The 22,780-nt window shown below is 38.6% G+C and overlaps 2 protein-coding genes across 2 annotated transcripts; both read left to right on the forward strand.

Moving 5' to 3' along the window:
- The first annotated feature begins 1,222 nt into the window (after nucleotides 1–1,222).
- On the forward strand, nucleotides 1,223–9,087 carry LOC110958758 (beta-2-glycoprotein 1-like). The gene is made up of 8 exons (XM_022205435.2): nucleotides 1,223–1,390; nucleotides 2,142–2,318; nucleotides 3,056–3,152; nucleotides 3,426–3,502; nucleotides 3,756–3,944; nucleotides 5,720–5,899; nucleotides 6,269–6,466; nucleotides 8,924–9,087. The coding sequence occupies exons 1-8, from the start codon at nucleotides 1,315–1,317 to the stop codon at nucleotides 8,986–8,988; spliced, it is 1,059 nt and encodes a 352-aa protein (XP_022061127.2). The 5' UTR covers nucleotides 1,223–1,314; the 3' UTR covers nucleotides 8,989–9,087.
- A 3,472-nt stretch (nucleotides 9,088–12,559) lies between these two features.
- Nucleotides 12,560–22,345, forward strand: nol11 (nucleolar protein 11). The gene is made up of 18 exons (XM_022205436.2): nucleotides 12,560–12,736; nucleotides 13,827–13,940; nucleotides 14,280–14,336; nucleotides 14,638–14,786; nucleotides 14,884–14,941; nucleotides 15,160–15,301; nucleotides 15,646–15,852; nucleotides 16,503–16,579; nucleotides 17,019–17,142; nucleotides 17,346–17,437; nucleotides 17,737–17,802; nucleotides 17,897–18,081; nucleotides 18,568–18,693; nucleotides 20,199–20,438; nucleotides 20,620–20,698; nucleotides 20,807–20,899; nucleotides 21,368–21,475; nucleotides 21,664–22,345. Exons 1-18 carry the CDS (start codon nucleotides 12,590–12,592, stop codon nucleotides 21,775–21,777), a joined length of 2,178 nt encoding a protein of 725 aa, XP_022061128.2. The 5' UTR covers nucleotides 12,560–12,589; the 3' UTR covers nucleotides 21,778–22,345.
- The last annotated feature ends 435 nt before the right edge of the window (nucleotides 22,346–22,780 follow it).

A 22,780-nucleotide genomic window follows, 5' to 3' on the forward strand; every position in this document is an offset into this window, starting at 1 on the left:
TTCCTTAGAATCGTATGCAACCTTTTCACAAACAAGCAGAGCTAAATCATAGTCGCTCCACTGGATAAAATAGTTTCCCTAACAGTAAACATGCATGAACATAAAAGGAACGGACAATAAATGAGAATCTCAGAGTTCACCGTTCAGCTTGAATGACTGTTTATTTTGATCATGATGTTTTTTTCTAGCCAATTACAACACCATTTTGATTTGACTTTTGCAATTTTTATTCTAACATTTTGATATGCAGCAATCTGTCCTGGTCATGTTAGAAAGGTAAGGGGTCATGGTGTTTCAAACAATAGTTTTATATATCCACAGTCCAAATCATCTAATAGTACTGAGAGAAACTGAGCATCGATATTGTGTTTAAATTTAATATATAGTCGATCTCAGGGTCAGAAAGCAAAGAGGTTCAACAATAATGGTTGAGAAAAATAATCTCCTGTTTAAAGCCAATGTGCTGTTAAGAGAAGAGAGGCTGACATATTTTGTGATTATTGACCTGGCACCTTTTACTAGAGGTTTAACTTCATTTATTCACAACCTATTTCTGTGTGATTCTAAACTTCACATGTTGCCTTTACTGCTCTTATGTGATATTTTGAGGTGAACAGCCCACAGAGGTGCTGGGACTCACGCTCAAACCACTTTAGCGCTACTTGTGTTAGAAATGAATGGAAAAGTATAAAACTTGAAAGTATAACAGGGTTAGAAATAAAATGCTAAATAGCTAATGGATTCTTGTGAAAAGGTAAAAGGCAGTTATAAGTTCCCTTGAATTTTTGTGTTTCTTTATTACAACCTATTATAAAATATCAAACCTGTAGATGCTTCCTCAGTGATACATTATTTTGGTATGTTGTATGACTTTAGCAGTTTCTAAGCATCTGAAATTTGTGCTAATCTGAAAAATCTGTCTTTTGTGTACAAAGATTACAGGACTCTTCATCATTATTTCTGTCAGACAAATTTTTGTTTAATTCATGGTGTTGCATACAGACACCAAATATTCAAGTGCAATATCCAGAAAAGTTAGATGTTCCTGTTTGTTTATATTGCAGCAACAAGGGAAAGTCCACTCTTGGACATTTACGCTTCCAGTAAAATGCCCCATGGATGACTGTTACTTTGCTGTTGAAAAAAAAAGAGTAGATAACAAAACAGTGATTGTCAGTAAGCCGTTACTTCATGTTGCTCTTATCTGTTTACTTTTAGAGAAACACAAACAGCAGTGAAATGGAGAGCAGAGTCAGTATTTGAACCAGAGACCACAGGAAAGAACCGAGGAACGTCTGTGAATTTCTACAAAGGATGGAACGCGTGTTGACTTTGTTTCTGCTTTGTCCGGCTTTGTTTTTCACTACTGTGACATCACAACAAGACAATGGTATTATTACTGGCTTATATTTGGCATTATATGGCTTAAACCGAATGTGTAAATAATTATTTATTCCAGTGTTTTTATGGCTTTAGCATCAGGCTATACCGAGTTCTTTGGAGTGGAAGGAATCAGAGTATTTTTTTATTTTCATTAGATGTTTGAAATGGTTTGTTGTTTGTTTTTGTTTTCTGTTAAAAAAATGTTTCCTGTCCTCTCTATGCAAAATTAAACTAAAGCATTAATTCACCAAGAATATTTATTTAAGTTACTGTTTAATCAAATGTTGCCAGAATTAAAAATGTGTATGAACTTTATTTGAAATGGGTGATTATGTATTTTTAGCTGTCAGGTACAAAAGAATTTATATTGTCTGAGGAAAAGTGGACCAAATATAGTCCTAGAGAGAGTTTATTTTGTTGTGTGTATTCAGAGGAGTAACCTTTGAGTAAACATTGCTCTAAATTAGCAGCATTAAAACTAACTCTAGCACACAGCATTGATATTTCTTTATTAACAAATTGTTTGGTTTAGGAAAACTGTTTAATCAGTACATGCTGCATGGCATTTAAGATGGAAATGAATGATTCCCTCCTAATGCAATAACCCAGATGTTCACTTGCTCATAGATCAGAGGGTCAGCATCTTGAAGTTTTTTGCAAAAGGCATATGCGACTAGATATGTAAATCTACTGGAGTATGTTTTTAACCACTTCAACAGTCTGCACACAATTATCAATACATCTTTTTGTTTTCGCAGTATGTTTGAGGCCGAACTTGGCTGACACCATTAACCTGGCTGGGATCCACCGGTACTTTAACCCCGGGGAGGAGTTAGCCCTGTCCTGTATAGACGGATATACCCCTGTGTCGGGCCCTCGCAAGATCGTCTGCAAGGTCAATGGAGAGTGGACAAAAACCAGATTCTTATGCATACGTGGGTCTCTAGTGAGAAATAAAAATCAGATTGTCTTGTGTGAACAATGTAGAAACAGAAACATCTGAAAGAATATTTTAATCTTAGTATTTGTTCAATACTTTAATATCAAGTAATGACTAATATTCTAATATGTCTAATATGTTCTACAGTTGTCAGAATTTTCCATTATTATATAAACTTTTCTAGACTTACTTTAATCTTCGGGCTTTTATTATTTTAAATGATTTTTCAAAATTAATTAAGGAATTTTTTAAAGAATAGAGTAGAAAAGAAAGCAGAAAGAGGAAAGCGACCACCTCGACAATAGAAAAATATTATATATATATATATATATATATATATATATATATATATGAATATAATATACATACATATAGATTTAAAAGAAAAATACACTAATTGCAAAAGAAAAAAGAAAAGTGCACAACTTTAGGAACTTTAGCACATTTTTTTCATTTGTAGTATGAAAATGTTCACCACATATTACTTTAAATAAGATGTTGATTAATCTGTTATTTTGTGGCATTTGAAGTAGAGAATCCGTGGTAAAAATTTTTTTTAAAAAACATGTAAAAGAGTGGGATTTTGCAGAGCTTGATCACAATTTGACAATTTTATGAAATCAAAGGATGTAATGACTTGAGAAGATGTGCAAAAAAGTGTTTATTTATTTATTGAAAAAATAATTGAATAGCAAAGTGTGTAATTTACTGCTACCATACTCTCTCCTGCAGCAAAGCGGTGTCCTTATCCTGATCCACCAACCAATGGAGAATTGTACTATGAGGACACGATCTATCGGAGTACCATCAACTATACTTGTAATGAAGGGTAATGAAGCAACAGTTTATTGTGTCAAATATGTCAAAACTTTGGGCCTACACCGCAGATATAACCTAATGAGGCTCCCAGATGTGTTCAGAAACAGCTGCAGTGGCTGCTATTGTTATCTAAAGTTTAGTTCACGCATGTATTTTCAGTGTCTCTAATGAGGTCCAATATTTTATTAGTAGATTTATGATAATATCCCTCTGATAAATCAATGTTTGGCTTTAAATACAGTTAACCTGATTTTGATTCAGTGTCTTTTCTGGCACTGCACAGGTATGTTTTGACTGGATCCAGCACTTCTGTGTGCCAAGCCAATGGAACATGGAGCACACTTGTACCAGAGTGCACACGTATGTAATCCTAGCAAAGCAAGATTTACATAAAAAGCGCATATTAAGTTGCCATCACTGAGAAATGCTGCCCTTCAGCTTGACACTAGTTCACTGAAAACATGGTGACTTTACAAATGTAACCACAAATTAGCAACCACTTGGTTAGCTAGACTGTAAATGTGAACAAACACTTATGAACAATAGGAACATACTCACAGAGGAGTACGTACCAGGTAATATAAATGAGCATGTTGTGTCTCTTCTGTTGTAGCTGTTACCTGCGATCTTGCTCCAATCCCACAATTTGGGATGATAATTTATGATACGACAGTCAGAGGGAACACCACATACTACGGCACCACAGGGACGTACAGATGCCACCCTCCACATGCACTTATTGGAAATCCCAGAGCAGAGTGCACAGCCAGCGGCACCTGGACCAAGACACCTGAGTGTAAAGGTACGAAGATTGTAAAAAGCAGGAGCTGAGTATTTGCGAAGTCGCTGCAATGATGTTTTATTGATGAAAACCATCTTTTCAAAGTAAAAGAGAACTGAAAAAGTACATTTCAGTCTTCCACAATGGAATAAGACTTAAGAATAGATGACAAAACTTAACATAGGTTTTGCATGAATGTAAATTTTCAAATTTTCATTTTTTTATGACTGCAAAATCACACACACCAAAAAAAGACAACCAAAAATAATGACAGTTTTTTTTCTCAAAAGAAAGAGTTATTTTATAGTTGGGGAAGAAAAAGACAGCATTTTCTTCTATTTCAGACCAACTTTGTTAAGCCTTCGCTGTCCAATGTTCAGTAACGACATCTAAATTAAAGGTCCAGTGTGTGGGATGTGTGGGGGTCTGTTGGCATAAATGGAACATGTTATTAATTAAAGTAAAATCACCGAAAAATAAGAATAGTTGCCAAATGCACGTCTGGTTTTCAAACAGACACAAACAGTACATGTCACCCCTGCTGTTCGGAACGCTTCCAGCTTGCTGCTGGCATAAAATTCAAAACTCTGAGTTTTCAAAACTAGAATGAAAACAGCTCCCTCCTACCTGAACTCTCTCATTCAGGTCTAGACTCCATCCTGCTCACTACGTTCAGCCAAAAAAAGGCTCCTGATACAACCACCACAACAACCACCACAACAGGGCCGGTCGATAGCTAGTATCTTCTGTTCTGTGGTTCCCCGTGGTGGAACGAGTTACCAGTCTCTGCACAGTCTCTCTTTAAGAAAAGACAAAAAAAAATGCAGCTCTTTACTGAATACCTTTGCAATTGACAAACTGCAAAACAATATAAATAAAATCCTATTACATCTGCACTGCCTGTAGACACCATGTTCCTATTATCATACTTGGACTTGTTTTATGGCTCCAGGTTCTTTCCCCCTGACGAGATCCTTGCTTGTGTGTTGTATCTACTCCGAGATGTATGTCGCTTTGGATAAAAACATCTGCTAAACTGTACAACTGTAGTTGTATTTTCATTAAATGCAGCATAGTTCTGCAGCCTCTCAGAACAGGAAAAAACTAGAGAGAGACTTGCACATTTTAAAACTATTTTTTAACTGGTCTACAAACTTGGAAGGGAAGGGTGAAGCAAGGAGTACTCGTTTGGTTGCAATCTTCAACTTCGCCACCAGATGCCACTAAATCCTCCACACTGATGCTTTAAGTTGGGAAACTGAGAAGTCATCTTAACATATCTGATGAGGCCTTGCTAAACATTTTTAAAGTGTCCCAAAGCAAAAAGAAACAGATAATGAAAATATTCTTTGTAATTCATGAATTGATCGTGAGTGGTTTGACAGCCTTTATTTGCAATAAAAATGCTCACATGTAAATGTTTGTAACAAAGACATCATAATTGTGCAAACATTTCATTAATGGACAAATAGCTGTCGTTCGTTTTGCCACAAGGCATGAGGTGAAATCTACGTCGTCTCTAAAGAAACAAATCAAGACAAAACAGTCAAAAAAAACAGTCTCACAGGATATGGATGAGTTTCTCACTGAATTGTTGGAAAGTAAAATACTTTAAAATACTTTCCTCCAGTTCCTTTGTGTCAGAATTCTGCAGAGTTCCATCATCTTCAGGGGAAATGCATAATCAACTTACAACACCATGAGCAAAGAATTGGAAAAAAAAATCTGCAAACACCTAGAGATGGAAGACATGTTCAGCGATGTTTCTATTAACCGACTAATCTGTTCCTTTACAGTGGTGACCTGCCGTCCACCGCGCAACATTGACAAAGGCTACATGTCAACCAGTAGCCAGAGAGACTATGACTACATGGAAACAGTCAAATATGGCTGCACTGGAGAGTTTGTGCTGGAGGGAAGTCAGGAAATTGTTTGTCAGCAGGATGGGACTTGGTCTGAAAAGCCATCCTGCAAGGGTAGGACTACACCCAATATTACAGTCTTTTAAAACACGTATTTTCAGGAATGCGTTTCTTGAGAGGTTGTGCTGTTTGAAGAACATCTGAATGTAGTGTACACGTTCTTTTCAAAGAAAGTGTCACATAAGCAACATTGTCTTCATGTATTTACCAGTTTGAATTTGTCTATTTCTTGTCCTGTAATGTCTGTTGCCATAAATCCCATCCCAGTTGCATTTCATTATATTTGCTTGCAATTATGTTTCCGTGCCTGTTTTGACTTACACAGAGGTATAATACAACTGATAAATATCCTAAATCTTAAACACAAAACAGTACAGCATGATGAGAAAATCTCTAATGGATTCTTTTTCTTTTGACTCACAGCTCCTTGCAAGGTTGGCATAAACAGAGGGAGGATATTATACAAAGGAAGAAAAATCTGGATTGGGGATTTAAATCCAAACAGAGTCTTGCACAATGAAATAGTCTCAGTCTACTGCAAGAACACAGCCAGAAATTGTGGTTACGCTGTGCCAACCCAGTGCATCGATGGAAGACTCCAAATCCCTGAATGTTTTGAAGGTAATGCATATTTCATTTTGAAAAATTACATCTAACATCAGTAAAAAGCACATTAGTCAGAAGAGCTTCTTTCCGTCACTTCTAAGCCTCACAGTCATGTACCAAGTTTGCAATGTTAGCTATACAAAATAAAATTGAAATGAATGTATATTATTGAGTGCTTTTCAAATCCCAGTTGCCAATTGAAAGAAAAAAAGGAACTGTGTTTCATAATTATGTTTTTGTTTCAGAAAATGATAATACTTAGTTTAGCATTAGTAGAGCAGAGCTTCGCCTGATATGGGCTTGGCTGGATTAACCTACTTGAGAAGCACAGATGAGCTACTGAGTCACAGTTAAACCTCCATGGCTCCCCTTCTCCATGCATTGTATACACTACACATATATTGGTTGAAATTGTTTGACTTTGCTGTAATATTGGCTAAAATAATACAGGGCTTAAGTAGGTCGTGACGCAGGGATCGTGTAGACTACTTTGCTTCAAATTAGTTAATAAAGCAGCAGGACCTGCTGTGTATCAATAGATGTTGAGGCTAAGTTGAGAATATTTCCATAATCCCAAGTAAAATTCTGTTTAAATATGGAATCCAGCTTCAGATGTCACAGCAAGCTTTTAGTGTCTGAATCCGAATTAGGTTTAATCGCAATAAAAGAAACAGATTTTGTAACTAACTGCATTTACACTGGCAAAAATTCCCCTCTCAAAACAAGAAAAAAAAACTTATGTCAAAGAACTTTTGCCTTGAAATAAGTGAAAAAAATCTGCCAATAGAACAAGTGAAAATGGCTTGGTAAGATTTCTTGAAATAAGATATGATATTTAGAATATTTAGATCTTCAAATTAGCTGGGAAAATTTATTTCAAGCTATATTTTACCAGGACTGTCAAACTTAGGTGTCTTAACCCCCCTTTTCTCCTCATTTACGGCACCAAAAAATGTTGCTTCCTTGTCTGAAAAAAAGCCAAAAATTCTGCAAAAAATTACCCAAATTTATAAAAGTTTGCTAAATCTTCAGGAATAAAATTCCTTAAAAGTTTCCATTAAAAGTTTCATTTTAAAAAAATCCCCAAATTTGGCAAGAAATAAAAATATTTTCTTTAAGAACATTGGGAAAAAACACAGCAAAATTCGATGGATTTTGGTTGATTTTTTTCTGAATGTTCTTAAATTTCTCCATTTCTTTTTTTTCTTCAAAAAAAGCTCAAAAATTTCCTAAAGAATTTTGAAAAGGTGGAAGTTTTTACTGTGAAAATATCTACCCCCCCCCCCCCCCCCCCACACACACACACACATTTTAAAACGGGTCAATGAGACCCGCAGGACGACACGAGGGTTAAAACAAGATAATTTCAAGGTTGTTTGACTTAACAAGATATTTAAGATGCATTGTCTTAAAACAAGGGCTGCACATTGGGCGTAGTGGTTAGCACTTTTGCCTTGCAGCAAGAAGATCCCCGGTTCAAATCCCGGCCTGGGCCTAGGATCTTTCTGCATGGAGTTTGCATGTTCTCCCTGTGCATGTGTGGGTTTTCTCCAGGTACTCCGGCTTCCTCCCGCAGTCCAAAAACATGCTGAGGTTAATTGATGACTCTAAATTGCCCGTAGGTGTGAGTGTGAGTGTGATTGTTTGTCTGTATATGTAGCCCTGCGACAGACTGGCGACCTGTCCAGGGTGTCCCCTGCCTTCGCCCGAGTCAACTGGGATAGGCTCCAGCACCCCCCGCGACCCTAGTGAGGATAAAGCGGTGTATAGAGAATGGATGGATGGATGTCCTAAAACAAGTCCCTCCATCTTGCTGAAATGTCTCTTGCTAAGTGAATTCATCTTAAATCAAGTGGGATAAGACATTTTGACTAAAAATAAGACAAATAGACTTGGTAAGATTTTGAGTTTTGCAGTGTAAATTTAATATAGAAACCAAATATCCACCAAACAGAGCTGTTGTAGATTCACAGAGTCTCATCCAGATTAAATTCTAGGAGATTCAGGAAAAAGTCAACTACAATTCTCTCAGTGAATCAGTGGAACAGTGAGTGCAAAACTTCACCCAAATTAAAAAGACTGTAATAACATTTAGTAAATGCCAGTACAAGTGGAATATTTGCAGACTCCTACAAATAATCATCTGACTTGGCCATACAGGGATTAGAATCAGAATCAGAATCAGAATCACTTTATTCATCCCTGAAGGGAAATTCAGTTGGGATTAGATAAAGCAAAAACCACTGCTAGTATCACAATCAACAACAATGAATAAACACAGCAAAGCAAGAAATGGGGATGCTTCAGGTGTCTGTTTTCTCAAAATGAACAACAGAACAACATTCTAGCACAGTTCCTTTTGTCTGTCACGTGATAATGTTTTTCTCTGCACTCTTCTACTATAAAGGATAGAGAGTTCCAGTAACTGTGTCCATTCTAACTTATTCTATGTATCTGTGTGTCTCATTCTAGAGCCCAGTGGTACTGATTATACCTTCCATTCGGGTTCACTTCCATCTGAAATCACTCAGTGCTGAACCAGCAGCAGATTGAACTCTCTGATGACTATTAAAACCACTGCAACAAAGAACAAGTGTTGGTGTGTTCTGGTGACTGATATTAAAGAATATATTTGAGCTGTGTTTTTTGTTCTTGATTGTAACACAATTCTGAAAAATCCTATATTTAATACATGTTTCTATCTGACTCAGAAAGAAAGTGTGACTCAGTGCTTTGTACTGAGTCAGATAAAAGCATGTATTAAATATTGAATGTCAGAAGCAGATACAAATGAAAAGTTCTTCGGAATTTTCCAGAGTCTCTGCTTTTGAAAGGTAATGAATTAATATGGTCCAAGCAGCACATTTACTGGTGCAAGCTGCTATTATCTTGTAAAGAAAAGTTTTGTTTAGTCTTGTAAAGGGGGGAATATAAGGATCATTAGCAGGGATGTGGTGGTGGAGGGGAAACGCATACTGTCACATACGTCTCACGTCATTTTTTTCCTGCACCAATCAATGGATTCTGCTTGTGCTCTGCTAAAGAACAAAACCTCATCATTGACCTCAAGAACTGAAGAGTTCATTTGCAAAAACAGATGATTCAGTTTTGATAAATTTTCAGAAAACTTTTTTTATTGTTTACTTGAGATAATATCAATCAAACTGAAGTTGAGTGTATTTGACTCAGTAGTAAAATACATGACAAAATAATAATAAAAAAATTATTAGTGTTATTATTATCTCAAGTAAACAATAAAAAAAAGAGTATTCTGAAAACGGAGTAGTTTGGAGCACATACTGTTCTAGAAACATTCAAACTGGATAGAGGAGTGAAAGGCTGGCTGAAAACCCCAGGGAGCCACATATGCTTTAGATAATAAATGAATATGTAATCTGTGGCTGTACTGTACAGATAAATGAACAGCTTGGCACATGCGACCACTGGTGTTTTTAGAAATGGCAATGTCAAAGCTTTTGGTCTATGAAGGCCCATTACTGTACTGAGCACATGCAGACAGAATAAGGAATCCAGATCTTCACGGATTGTTGCTGACACTCATGAGCTGCAAGTGATTTTGTGTAAAATGTTGTTTTAGTTTTAGTAGTCGGTTAACTTTGATTCTGTCATTTCCATGTCCTAAAAGTGGCACTGAGCCTCAAGTCTGAGTACTGCACATACAACAAGGTTGGACTAACAGTGATGTAAAGGACATCTCGTAGCCAATGCTCAAAATTTTGTTTTTCTCCATAGATTATGGCTTTTGGAAATGAACAAGGTCATGTATATGAAACTGTAAGACTTTGGAAACAGGTAATAGTCTGGGTGTTTAATGGAAAAAACATATCTTGCCTTTGTGGCTTATGTTTTTCGTGCAGAGATGTCTGGTTCATTTGTCTTAATGATATGGGTAGTTGGTTCCTCTTGTGTATTTTGTCCCTGAATGCAATTTCATTCCACAATATACTTTGTAAGTAGAGGTGGGATGGCAATAAAATTGATGATTGAAATCAAAGTGTTTGTATGCATCACCCAACATGCATGTGGGGGATCTTAAAGTATCCAGGTAGTAGCAGCTGCAGCACATATGAGGGTACTTTAAAAAGTTATTGCTCTCATTAGAAAACATCTCAGGACAATAGCTGTCTTTGCATTATTTTTCAACATAGTTTCCTCTAAATTCCATTCACTTGGTCCACCTATTTTCAAGCTTCGCTACTCCTTCGTGGAAGAAGTTCACATCTGCAAATACAGCCTCCAAATACTCTTCAATGGCACGCTTGACCTCATCATCACTCTGAAAATGTCAACCGCTTAGGCGAGATCTCAGTTTGTGAAACCGATTGAAGTCTGACAGTGCAAGGTTGGGTGAGTAAGGTGTGTGAGGCAACAGTTCGAAGCCACATTTGGCTGCTTCTGAAACCTGTGCTGTACGGACGGGTGTAAAATCCTGAAGCAACAGCACTCCAGCTTGAAGCTTTCCTCTTCTTTTTTCTTTGAATACTTCTTTCAGCTTTTGCAGCTGTGATGGATAATAGTCCCCATCAGTGGTTTGACTCTCTGGCAAGAAGTCCATCATTAACAATCCCTCACTGTCCCCAAACACAGAAGCCATCACTTTGCCCACAGATGCTTCTTGTTTGAACTTTTTGGGAGCTGGACCACTGGTGTGTCTCCATCTTTGATTCTTTGACTCAGCATCAAAGTGGTGCATTCATGTCTCACATTGGGTCACAAATCTGCAGAGGAATTCGGCTGGATCCGCCTGAAAACAAGCCAAAAGTGTCCTCGAAATATCCATCCTAGTTGACCTCTGATCTGGTGTCAACATCTAGGGAACCCACTGTGCAGACAGTTTGCTCATCCCCAAGATGTCAGTCAGAGCAGTGTGAACAGAGCCCACACTGATGGTTATGGTTTCTGTTATGTGTTAGAGAGTCACATGTCTGTCATTCATGACCATCAGCTGAATCGCCTCCACCTGAACCTCCGTGGTCGCCGTCTTTGGGCGTCCCGACCGTGGGCCATCTCTAGTGCCCTGCCCAGCTAAAGTCAGCAACCCACTTCTTCATTGTCTAATATTAAGGAGAGTTTTCGCAGAGTGTGTTCATGTTTTTGTGGATATCCTTGGCTGTCATTCCCTTTTTATGCAGATCTTTGATCATGGCTCTCGCTTCTTTCCTGTCCATGTTTAGTGAGGTTTCCTCCTCTTACCTACTGATTCTTCTATATCGTTTTCTTCTTCGTTGGCTTATTTTGCTCTTCTACTTTTGATTTGGCAGCTGTCAAATAGTGAATTCGTGCAATATCATCACCAACTGGTCTGGAGTGTGGAGGATTGACCAAAATAAAATAAAATAAAATAGATTTATTTAGCACCAACAACCAGTGATGACTAAAGTGCTGTACAAGTTAGCAGTCAGGCAGCAAAAAAATGCATAAAGAAATCATTTTGTAGAAGGTAATCAATTTGCATAAATAATAAAACAATATCAAATATTAAGATGAGATTAACAAAATACCAAAACATCAGACCATTAAGAGCTACCAAAAGAAAAAAAATGTAGGTTATGTACAAAGTTGAGAAGAGACAGAGAAGTTTATAAATGTACCCAGATGGAAACCCATTTATGGCTTTAACAACAAATAAAAGAACCTCAAAGTCATAAAAACTTCAATATCAAATCTTGATTAACTTTTGTACTCACGGGGATAATTGTACAATTTCCCTCGGATTCACTTAAATTTCCCTCAGGATTAATAAACGATCGATTTGTCTATCTATCTATCTATCTTGGTAGTTTTTAAAATCCTGATATTTAGTATTTAACTTTATTCTACACTTTAATCTTGTAGCTTGTTTTCCATTTTCAAATTTTGTCTTGTTTTATCACTTTATGAAATTTTAGTCTTTCACAAATTGTTTTTTGCACATATTTTGTTGCTGCGTGAGTTTTTAATAGTACAATACTTTGGTCAACGCTGGTAGTTTATAAAACTACCATATAAATAGAATTGATTTAATTCGGTACTTTTTATTTTTGACGCTCTTACATCCGCGGTGCAACAGGCGGTGTCGTAGTTCCGGTTTTGTCTATTCTCGCGAGATCCACGGATTCCACTTTCTTCTCGTCCATCATGGCAGCGCTGTATGAGGGATACACGTTGTGCGGGCTCGTTCCAGATCAAAATCTGTCAAGTTCAGGCATTCAGGGGATCGAAGAGGAGAGAGACGGCGACCATGTCGTCGTCACCGACTCCGCCAGATCTGTGACTCTGTACAAGGTAACGTTTAAATTTGCTTTTCAGGAGGACCTCAGCTGATCAGTGCAACCTGTAGTAACTCGTGTTAGCATCCTCGGCTCGTAGCAGCAGCAGTGTCAGAACCAAAACGTTGCACAGAATAAAACAATACAGGTGTGACAGAAATTTTGACTCCTATCCGAGTTTATCCACAGTAAAGGTCACGAAGGCTTATGTCTTGTTAGTCTGCAGAGAGAAGCAAATATTAGCTACCGTTAGCTATGCTCACTAGGAGTCACGCGCATCTGGATAAACATTGATTTTTTTTAACTAGCAGGTTTAATGTTTATGTGGCTGTAGTTCCCTGTTAACACTGGATTATCATTATTAACACCCTGAAACTTTGGTTTTCTTGAGGCCTCAGATCACGGCGATCAACAGTTTCTTATTACCTCCGCCAGGAGGTCATGTAATCACCAGAGTTTGTTGGTCTGTCTGTTTGTTTGTTTTCTGTGAACAGCATAAGTCAAAAAGTCATGGACGAATTTTCACCAAATTTTTACAGGATGTCCGGAAGAGCAAAAGTAACAATCCATTAGATTTTGGAGGTGATCCGGATCACCGTCTGGATCCAGGATTGTTTTGAAGGAGTCTGTACAATTGAGCCATCTCTCAATTGTACAGACAGAGGTCGCCGGATCGATCCCAGGCGACGGCCGAATTCCGCGCGGCTGGTTCGGGCTGCCCGAGCGAGTCGGGACCAACGAAACGAAGCGGTGGCGACGCGTACGGTACCGTCACACGCGCGCGCAACGCTACCGTTACGTGCGTGCGGCGGCGCCGCCGTCAAAACACTGTGCTGTTACACTATACATGCATGTTATGCTTTGTGCACAAACTGTTAAAACTAAATTAAATCCGTCCATGACGTTTTGAGTTATGCTGTTAACAGACAAACAGACAGACAAACAAACAAACTCCGACTGGTCATCTGTACAATTTAGCGATGGCCTGGCGGAGGTCTGCGCTCTCCGAGTGCTTTTCTAGTTTAGCACTGTGATGTTCTGCAGCAGCTGCATAGGTAAGTAAATGTAAACTAAATTAATTATTCCTCCCTGTTTTGTGTTGACAGGTGTCAGACCAGAAGCTACTGGGCAGCTGGACAGTGAAACAAGGACAAACTCTGACCTGTTCTGCAGTCTTTAACTCACAAACCAAGGAATATATGGCTGTCTCAGACAACAAGGTAATCTTTTATGCCATTTTCTGGTTCTTGCTTTTGTTGCTGCAGCAGCATCTTTATGAAACCATAGTGCATCAAAACTGAACCACAATCAATTTACACCCAAAGTAAACAAAATCTACAGAGATGTTGTTATTTTCTTTTTCCGTATAAGTATCAAACATAGAACTGCCATAAGCTACTAGCATTATGTTTACTGAAATATCAATGACTGGAGTGGTGCTGTTTCAGTTAATGTGCTGTTTGTGTTTTGTGAGTTTACTGTGTATCCATAGATCTGACCTTTTTGAAACTTCTGTCACATTATTATATTGCTGGTTTGTTATTGTTGTTGTTTTTTAGGTGATCAGAATTTGGAAGGAGGAAGACATACAACTAGACAAAGCCTTCAAAGCAACTGTAAGTCTGGAGAAAGTTATTCATCTCTCTCCATCACACTTAACCTAGGCTGTAGAAACTTTAAACAAGATGTTTCCTCTTTGTTTTCACTGCTGACAGTGAATTGTGATCATTTTGTTTATTATAATTGTTTAACATATTAGATTTTAATGCTCCTTCTCTTTTAGCATGCCACTAACTCATCAAGTTCTCCACAGTTGTCATAGTGACCAACCAAAAATGTCATTATAAAGGCCTTCATGACTGTTAACAGAACTGAGGACGTTCTCACTTATGCCGCCTGTGTCTGCTGTCTGTCCAGGTGTCGTCAGATATCTGGATGGTCCACTGTGTTCATGGAGGGGAGCCTGTGGTCTTGTTTAAGCGAGGAGCTGTGAGATTGCTGGACTCTCTGCTGGCTGCTCCTCAGCAGCCCATAGAGGAAGTCCTGAATCAAGAGGAGAACATCAGGTTTGCTATGTGCAAACATTGCAACTACCACATTTTAAATAGTGTGCTGCAGTCTTGCACATTTTCCCTTGACGTGTATTCTTCATTTTGTCTTTAGGTGGAGCACCACTATAGTAGCAGAAACACAGCAGTTTGTCATCTTCACAACTGAACAGGTAACTTAATTCTGTCTAATTGACTTTTTACCTTAGATCTCAAGCCTGGCGGTTCTGAATTAATTACTTTGAAGCATTTATTGCCCTCGTATCAAAGTACTAAGTGAAAACAGCAGTTGATTTTCCATGTTTTCTCTGTGGACATTTCTATCTGCTCCACATATTGATGTTTCTAAATGCCAGTTTTGTCTTGAATTGCTGTCAATGTCCTCCAACAGAAAGGAGATCATTTCCTGCACCTGCAGAGGCTGAACCCAAACACTCTACAGAGGTACCGACTGGAGCGAGAGGAGCCTGGTGTGTCCCCACTGAGCTTTTCTGCCTCCTACAGGGATAAACACATCCACCTACTTTATCTCTGTAAGTAGGAATTTCCTGTGAAAATAATTAGTTCCAGTGTTTGATGGCTTAAGCTGCTTTTATAGAATGAAGCAGCGTTTCAGCGCATTAGATGGCTCAAATTTGAAAACAAAAAACATTTATTTTTTGACATTGTGAAGCAGTGGAAGCAACTTAATTACTTGGAAGTACAGTATGAGGTTTGTAAAGAAGGAGATACGCTAATGGTCGTTAGTTATGTTTTCCACACTGCAGAGTGGAGTGATAATGATTAAGTATATTATTGTATGCATTATGAGGGTTAGTTATCTGTTCTCATTTCCCTCAGTAATCCTTTTTTCCTTCATCATTTTTCTGGCATTCAGATCCTAACGGTCATGTATACCAGAGTGTAGTTTCTGTGCAGCTCCTGGTGGTTGAGGAGGGGGCTCAGGCTCTTCCTCTGCCCCGTAGCCTGCTGCTGGGTCTTCCTGTCGGTGACGGCTTGCTGGAGGCAGCATCAGCCATGGTCCTGGATGAAGCCCACGTAGCTGTTGTGGGGGTACCACACCCCTCAGCTGGAGCTGGTAAAGGTAAATGCTGATCAATTACAGCACCCCAAATAATATATGGTTGGTTTTCACTCCTCTAAAAGTGTCATTTCAGTAAGCCTTGCTAGTGAGTCAGCATGCATACAGGAGCTGTGTCCCAAAGGTCTGAATATGAAAAGTTCACACCAGAATACTGATGAACTGTAGGTCAATATTGTCGTACCTGCCCGTCTCTTCCATCTTGATTTGCCAGTTAGAGAAATGTTTACTGTGCATGTCTTATATTTACTCAATGCACTGAAAGCACAACTCTGTCTGGTCAGTCTTAACTTCATTTTAACTGGAAAAATTCACACCAGGTATGACAATTAGGTAAGCAGGTGCCACTTTATACAAGGATCATGTAGATTCATAGACTGGCCTGTTTTGAGTATCTGCGTTTTATGTTGTGGCAAAGTTGCAGAGAATTTGTTTTAAAATTAATTTACGGTATATGTTCAAATTATTACCACTTAAATGAATACTAGGGTAACATGTGCCTAGCCTTTAGCTGCATTAATTTCGACACGTGTACCTTATTTTCTGGATAAATATTTCAAAAGGATTGCATGAAGAAGTGCATCTGACTTGGGCACAATGCTTGTTGTAAAGGTCTGCTTTCTGACTGTCTCTCTCTGTCTTTGATGTTTCAGACTTCCTTTGTATCTGGAATACCAATTTTCAGACACTTCAAGCAGGAAAAGAAATGGCGGGTAAAATCTATGGACAGGTAGGAATGTGTTGTATTCAAGGCAAATAAATCACCAAGCTCATGGCATTTTAATGGCTGATTTTATTCAAGCTATGCCAGCAGGTGGGTCTTGGAGCTCATACATGTGTACATGAGCTCCTGTCGCTGGTTTTAGAAGTCGACATAAACTACCTGTTACTCACTAAGGATTGCCTGATTGTCATTTTTAGTGCAGGCCAAGGTTCCCTGTCCTTCCAGCTGCTGGGTGCTGATGGAGGACTGTATGACTTTGGTAGAAAATTGTGTCTGCTCTCCACTGTGATGGGCTCATTGTCCCTCCTCACAACTTAATAGCAGTTTACAATCCTTAAAGTGATGCATGAATAGGCTGGTTGGACATTATGTATTAACTGTTTTCAATTATGCACTCGCACCAGTAACGCTGTTTTGTATTGACTTTCTTTTCTCTCTGATGTAGCTTTGGAGCTTTTCCAACAAATTATTTATTCCACATGGGAAAATCCTCTCTATAATACCATTTGAGTGCCCCAAATCTTCTCTTGCCTCTGCCTTGGGAAAACTAAGGCAGGCCAAGACTGAAGGTGAGCTAAAAAAAAAATGTAGTATTAACAATGTAATAGCGTTTTGCAACAGCATAAATGACATGCATAAAACAAAAAGACTGGACTGATATACCAGAAATGATTAATACATAAATTCTGTGCTATATATTTACTTATGCATTTCCTATGACTGATACACATTTCTACACGACACGATTCTTGTGTTTCTTTACCTACCACAGAGTGCAAAGTTCCAGCTTCTGTGCCATCGTGGAATAACATTCTGCATGGAGAGAAAGCTCAGCCGTCTAGAACAGTGGAGACCAGGAAGACGGTATGCTGGGCAACTGTGTTTTAAAGGAAAAATAAGACAAATAATTTATTAAGATACATAAATTCCCATATTATCAAAATTAAGTTTTAAAGATTTGCATCTCAAAACAGTTTCCTCCTAAACCTTTAAAATTTCTAACTAAACTTGCAGCTTTTGCAAATCATCAACTTACAGTTTTTTCAAGTTTCACTTAGCTTTGAATATCGTGCCACATGAAGACGGCAGGTTCAGTGACTACTCTGTTAGCAGTGCTGTGTGGTAGATCCTTAATCAGAGTCTCATCTTTTTTTTCCATCCAGAGAACAACACGTAAGACCCAATCAACCCCTAGTTTAACTATTGACCAAGTACTGGATCTCATCAAGGTAAAATGTGATTATCATGGCACTCTAGAAAAATGCTAAATCAGCTTGCTTCCATTTAACAGACCTAACAAAAAAAAAAAAATTCCTCACACAGATGGCACCAGTAGAAGAGGTCCAGAAAGAGGTGGAGGGGTTCCTGTCCAGGGCAGACCTCCAGGACCTGCAGCCTTCGGTGGGACAGCTAGCATCAACCCTCGTGTCCCGGAGCCTGAATGATCCTGCTTTCTACTCCCCAAGCACATTAGCACAGCTCGTGCACACTCAGTGTCTCTGTCACAGGTCAGTAAGGCACCAGAATCCAGATGATGATTCCCTTTTAAATGAGGAATTACAAGATAAAAATGTTTACTCAGAAAACAGTTTAGTTGGTCTTCCAGCTGTGGAATGCATTTATGTACTTTTATACTCTTTTAAACAGACTTCTGTGCTCTAAGTTGCAAAAATGCCTGATGAAGGTCTAGTGCTGAAATGTTGCAGTAATAAATTTATGATTGCAAGTTAAACAGTGTGCAGGAGTCTGCTTTTGTACCTGTTGGATGTGCTGGTTCTTCTCCGACTCACCTGCGTCGTGTAATAGATGTATTATCTTGGGTTTAAATACACATATAAACATCAGAACGTTCACTGGAATGACATTCTTATTCTTAAGGTTATGCATAAGACATGCACTGATTGACCCAAACTGTATCTCTACAAACTACAGGAGTAATTAAACCAGTGTTATTTCTGTTGAATGTAACTATTTTCCATTATCACCTTTAACAGCGTGTGTCCAGATCTTGTGCTGCTGGCTCTTGAGAAGAAAGATTACTTCCTGTGTCAGCTCTGCCTGCAGTTCTTCCCTGACATCCCAGAAGCTGTCACCTGTGCTTGTCTCAAGGCATTTATCAGGTAAGATGGATGACTGTTACAAACACAACTACTCAGTCCCTCCAGGAATTTGCGATGTTGCGATCGCGCGAAATCAACCAATCTGCACGAATTTTGCGCAGCCTTGCAATTTTTTCCAGTCACCGCAACTTTTCCGCAATTTTGGCCCGCCTCCCGTGAATTCCACCAATCATAGCAGCTCCCAGCGCAAACGTAATCCGCGTACGTCACCGAATTCACTTCCTTGTTTCTGGTTTGAAGATGCAGACATGTGCGATACTAATGTCTCTCATTTACCAACAAAAATTACTGCTGAAGACCGTGATAAACAATTAATTCACTGATGTTCTTCACCAAAGCAGAGCTACACTGTTTTACAACCGTGCAATATTGTGGTGGAATACAAAAAAAATATATCATCGATTGATACACACTTTTTTTTAACATGAAACGTATTAGAACGGCTGAAATGAGCGGACAACAGACCAGACAAATCACCATGATGGAAGCTGTTGCATCCAGATCCGTTACAGCACTGAAAGAATGAGGTAAATTAGATTAATTATTCCACCAAAGAACACAGCAGGGTTATGTGACGATCAGCGTGTGTGAATCCTTCCTCTGTTACCAACATCACTCAAAAACCGACTCAGGGATTTGAATGAAAATTTAAGGGTCGGTCAGAAATGACACAAGGACCAAATGATTAGACTTCGGCAGTGGTACGGTTTAAAGTTTGGATCCACGGATTTGTTAAGGATTTCCCATTGAGGTAGCGGCACGGCATCTGATAGCGGCACGGTCACCAGGGCAACAAGTGAACGCTACCTCAGCAGCCTGCTGACGATCACATCATTGTGATCCTACAACAAATCTACCACTGTGGACGCATCGGAAACGGCACAAGAAACAACTGATTAAATTGTGGGGGTGTTTCTGAGTCCCATCAATTCCTGTCGCCCCCTGCATGGTTGGGTCACGTCATATTAAACCAGTATCTGGCTGCTGCTAATGGAACGTTAAATAATTAATTTTGGAATAAATATTGTCAATTACAGCATTGAAACATGTTCTACAAGCTGGAAAAAATGCAGTTTTTTAGCAATTGGCACTGTCTCCCGCAATTTTATCACAACAAATAAGCTTAAAACATCGCAACTTTTATCGCTATTTTTTAGAAAAGCTGACGAGAATTCAGGCATTTTCAGCCGCAACAATCACGAAAAACGCATGTGAAATCTTAGGAGGGACTGACTACTACAATAAACGCTAAATTGGGCTTTAATTGAGTTCTCTGCCACTAGGTTCTATAGCTACTAGCACAGAGGTGCAGTAAAACTATTTCAAACTATACACGTAGCAGCTTCAAACTGTTAATTTACATTTTTAGTTGATAGAACTCATTTGACATTGTGTATACAGTTAAATCAGTGTAGTGTAGTGGTTCAATAATCTCATCCTTAGCCTGACACAGTGCATTATACAGTGATAAACCTACCACTGTTTTGTTCTCACTTTTCTTGCAGTGTGCCAGATGTCGATGCAGAGAAAGCGAGACTAGAGCCTGACAGCATCTCTTTCATGGAAACTCTAATCTCAAGAGAGTGTGGCCAGGTTGACTTACAGAATGGTTTCAGCCCCACTTCCTGTGAGGAGGACTGCTCAGAAGACGTCAGAGGTCATCAGACCAGAACAGAAGCCAAGAAGAAGACTTCAGCTCCACCAGAACAGATTTGTCCTGTGGGATTACATAAGGCTGTTCTACTGTATCCAAACTAAAACTTTATCTCTGTGTCAGTAGTTCTTATACTTTGTGTCAGTTGCTCAAACAATATCTATCAGTAAGAAAACTGTTATAGTTCTGTAGCACTATTGCACGCTGTAATGATTTGAATTTAAAAATGCGTAGAAATATGAATGTTTGAGACCTTAACTCGGTGTACACAGAAATGAGATCCTGCAGACGGCACACAGTGACTCTTTCCTCCTCCCACACCTAAAAGACCTCTCTTCCCAGCATGTTGTTGTGAGTAACAGCCTGCCTTTTTCCGTTCCTCCAAGACAAACCAAGCAGTACTGAATTCATGTTCCCCAGCAGCTGTTACATTTGTCATTTTCTTTTTCATCCAATCAGCTTTTCCTCCAGTACCTGCAGTTTCTCTACCTAAAATATTCCCAAGATGACTCCCTGCAGATGCATGGATGTAGATCTCCAAGTCTGGCTCAGGTTTGTATCTGTGTCTAACTAGATAATTAGAGAGGCTACGCTTGACATGTCACTGCACTTACTGTCTGTCACACCAGGTCTGGACACAATAAGTGACAAGTCTGGAGGCCAAAATATATGTTTTTGTTCACTGTGCTGACAGATTGTTAAGTCTGGATATGGTGGAGGTCAGCCTTGAACTGTGTGTGTGGTCTGAGTTTAGTTCTGCTGAAGAGATGTATTAAAAAACAATGCATTCCCTGAAGATGTAGCATTGTTGCACCATGTGTGATCATATTCACCAAAAACCCATCGACAGATTCTAAAAAATGACAAAGCTTCCCCAAGATTTTTTTAAGTTTAGCGAGAGGAAAGAGGAGACTTTACTACAAAATAACTGTAAACAAATTGTGGACTGCGACAAATTGTGATCTCCAGTTTGAAAAGAATAAGATGTCTAATGCTGCTTTCCTTTGTGTTGAATTCTAGGTCATGGACTGGGTGTGCTTGCTGTTGGATGCCCATTTTACAGTGCTGGTGATGACTCCAGAGGCCAAAGGCTTACTGCTGAACCTTCACAGCTTTGTTAGATCTCAGGTAGAAGTTTTCCCTTTTAATAGAAACGGTTTTGTGTAAATGTTTAATTGTAATGTTAAGATACATGTCTGTAATGGTTGGGAACTGGTGTGGGTGAGAGCTATAAAAACACATTTTATGTCTGAATTCAAAAAATGACACTTAAAAAGTTTTTTTGGATAACCAAGATGCTTTTTTTGTGTCCTCAGGTGAGACTGGTTTCTGAGCTTGGCAAGATCGAGTTCAGTCTCCAAGAGCTTAAAAAGATGAAGGTGAAGAAGGACGTTGGACAATACTCCATTGAAGTCATTGAGCTATTTTAGCATGCGCACGGAGTAATTTTAATTAATCCTTAAGGATACCGTCTCTTTCCAGCTTTTCAAGAAAGTGGTTTCAAGGTTGTGTATTGTCCCAAAGTGCTTTTTGGCACAGATGTTTGCTACCGTGAGAATTACTACACATAAAAAGAATTCCTGTTGTAATGAAGGCGTTTTTAGTAAGCTGCAGATGTCTTTAAACCACATTTTAAACTTGTTTATTGCTGATGAAATTTTGATCATTTGGATAAAATGGTGTGCATGTTTAATTTACAATCTGTTTATATGTTTAATAATGGATTTGTAAAATACATGCAGAAGCATTCAACAGTATGGGAATGGTTTGTAATTCTGATGGTTCTCTGCCTTTGAAACTTTAACTGTTTTTCCTTTTTGTATGAATCCTCACACAACTGAATATTTTGTGAATATCTCAGTTGTGACTTTGTACTGGGTTTTCCACACGAAAGCCTTTTATGTTGAATATAAATATATAACATTAAGCAAGCTCTTCACCCACGTGTGACTTTATTCTTATTAAAAGATGCTGCCTGATACCAGGAAAAGTAATTAATCTGGGATGTGTGTGCATTTTTATTATTAAGATTTATAGACACTGAAGGTGAATAATACTCTACTGCTTTCATTTTTGTTTTCGTTAGTTTCTTGTGAAAAACACACGTGGATGTGAGCAGTGTGAAGAAAAATGGAAAAGTGCAGGGAGAGGCTCCTTGGCCAGGTCCAGCTGTTGCGGAAGTACAGTGCCTTGCACCAGCATATCCCTGTCCTTCCTCTTATCCCTCCTAAGCAACCTACAAGACAAACATTCATTATTTTGCATATGTGAGCCTATACCCCTACGGTTATTATACATATTTTCTAACAATGATGCAGATGGAGGTTTTTCTTGAAGCAAAATATTTATATAATGTATTGACTGTATGGGAAAGGTAAACAAAAATAACACACACCATGAAGAGACTGTGGTGTTGTTAACTGGCACTAGAAC

The sequence above is a fragment of the Acanthochromis polyacanthus genome, chromosome 3 (genome assembly GCF_021347895.1).
Source record: "Acanthochromis polyacanthus isolate Apoly-LR-REF ecotype Palm Island chromosome 3, KAUST_Apoly_ChrSc, whole genome shotgun sequence".
In the NCBI taxonomy this organism is placed as follows: Eukaryota; Metazoa; Chordata; class Actinopteri; family Pomacentridae; genus Acanthochromis; species Acanthochromis polyacanthus.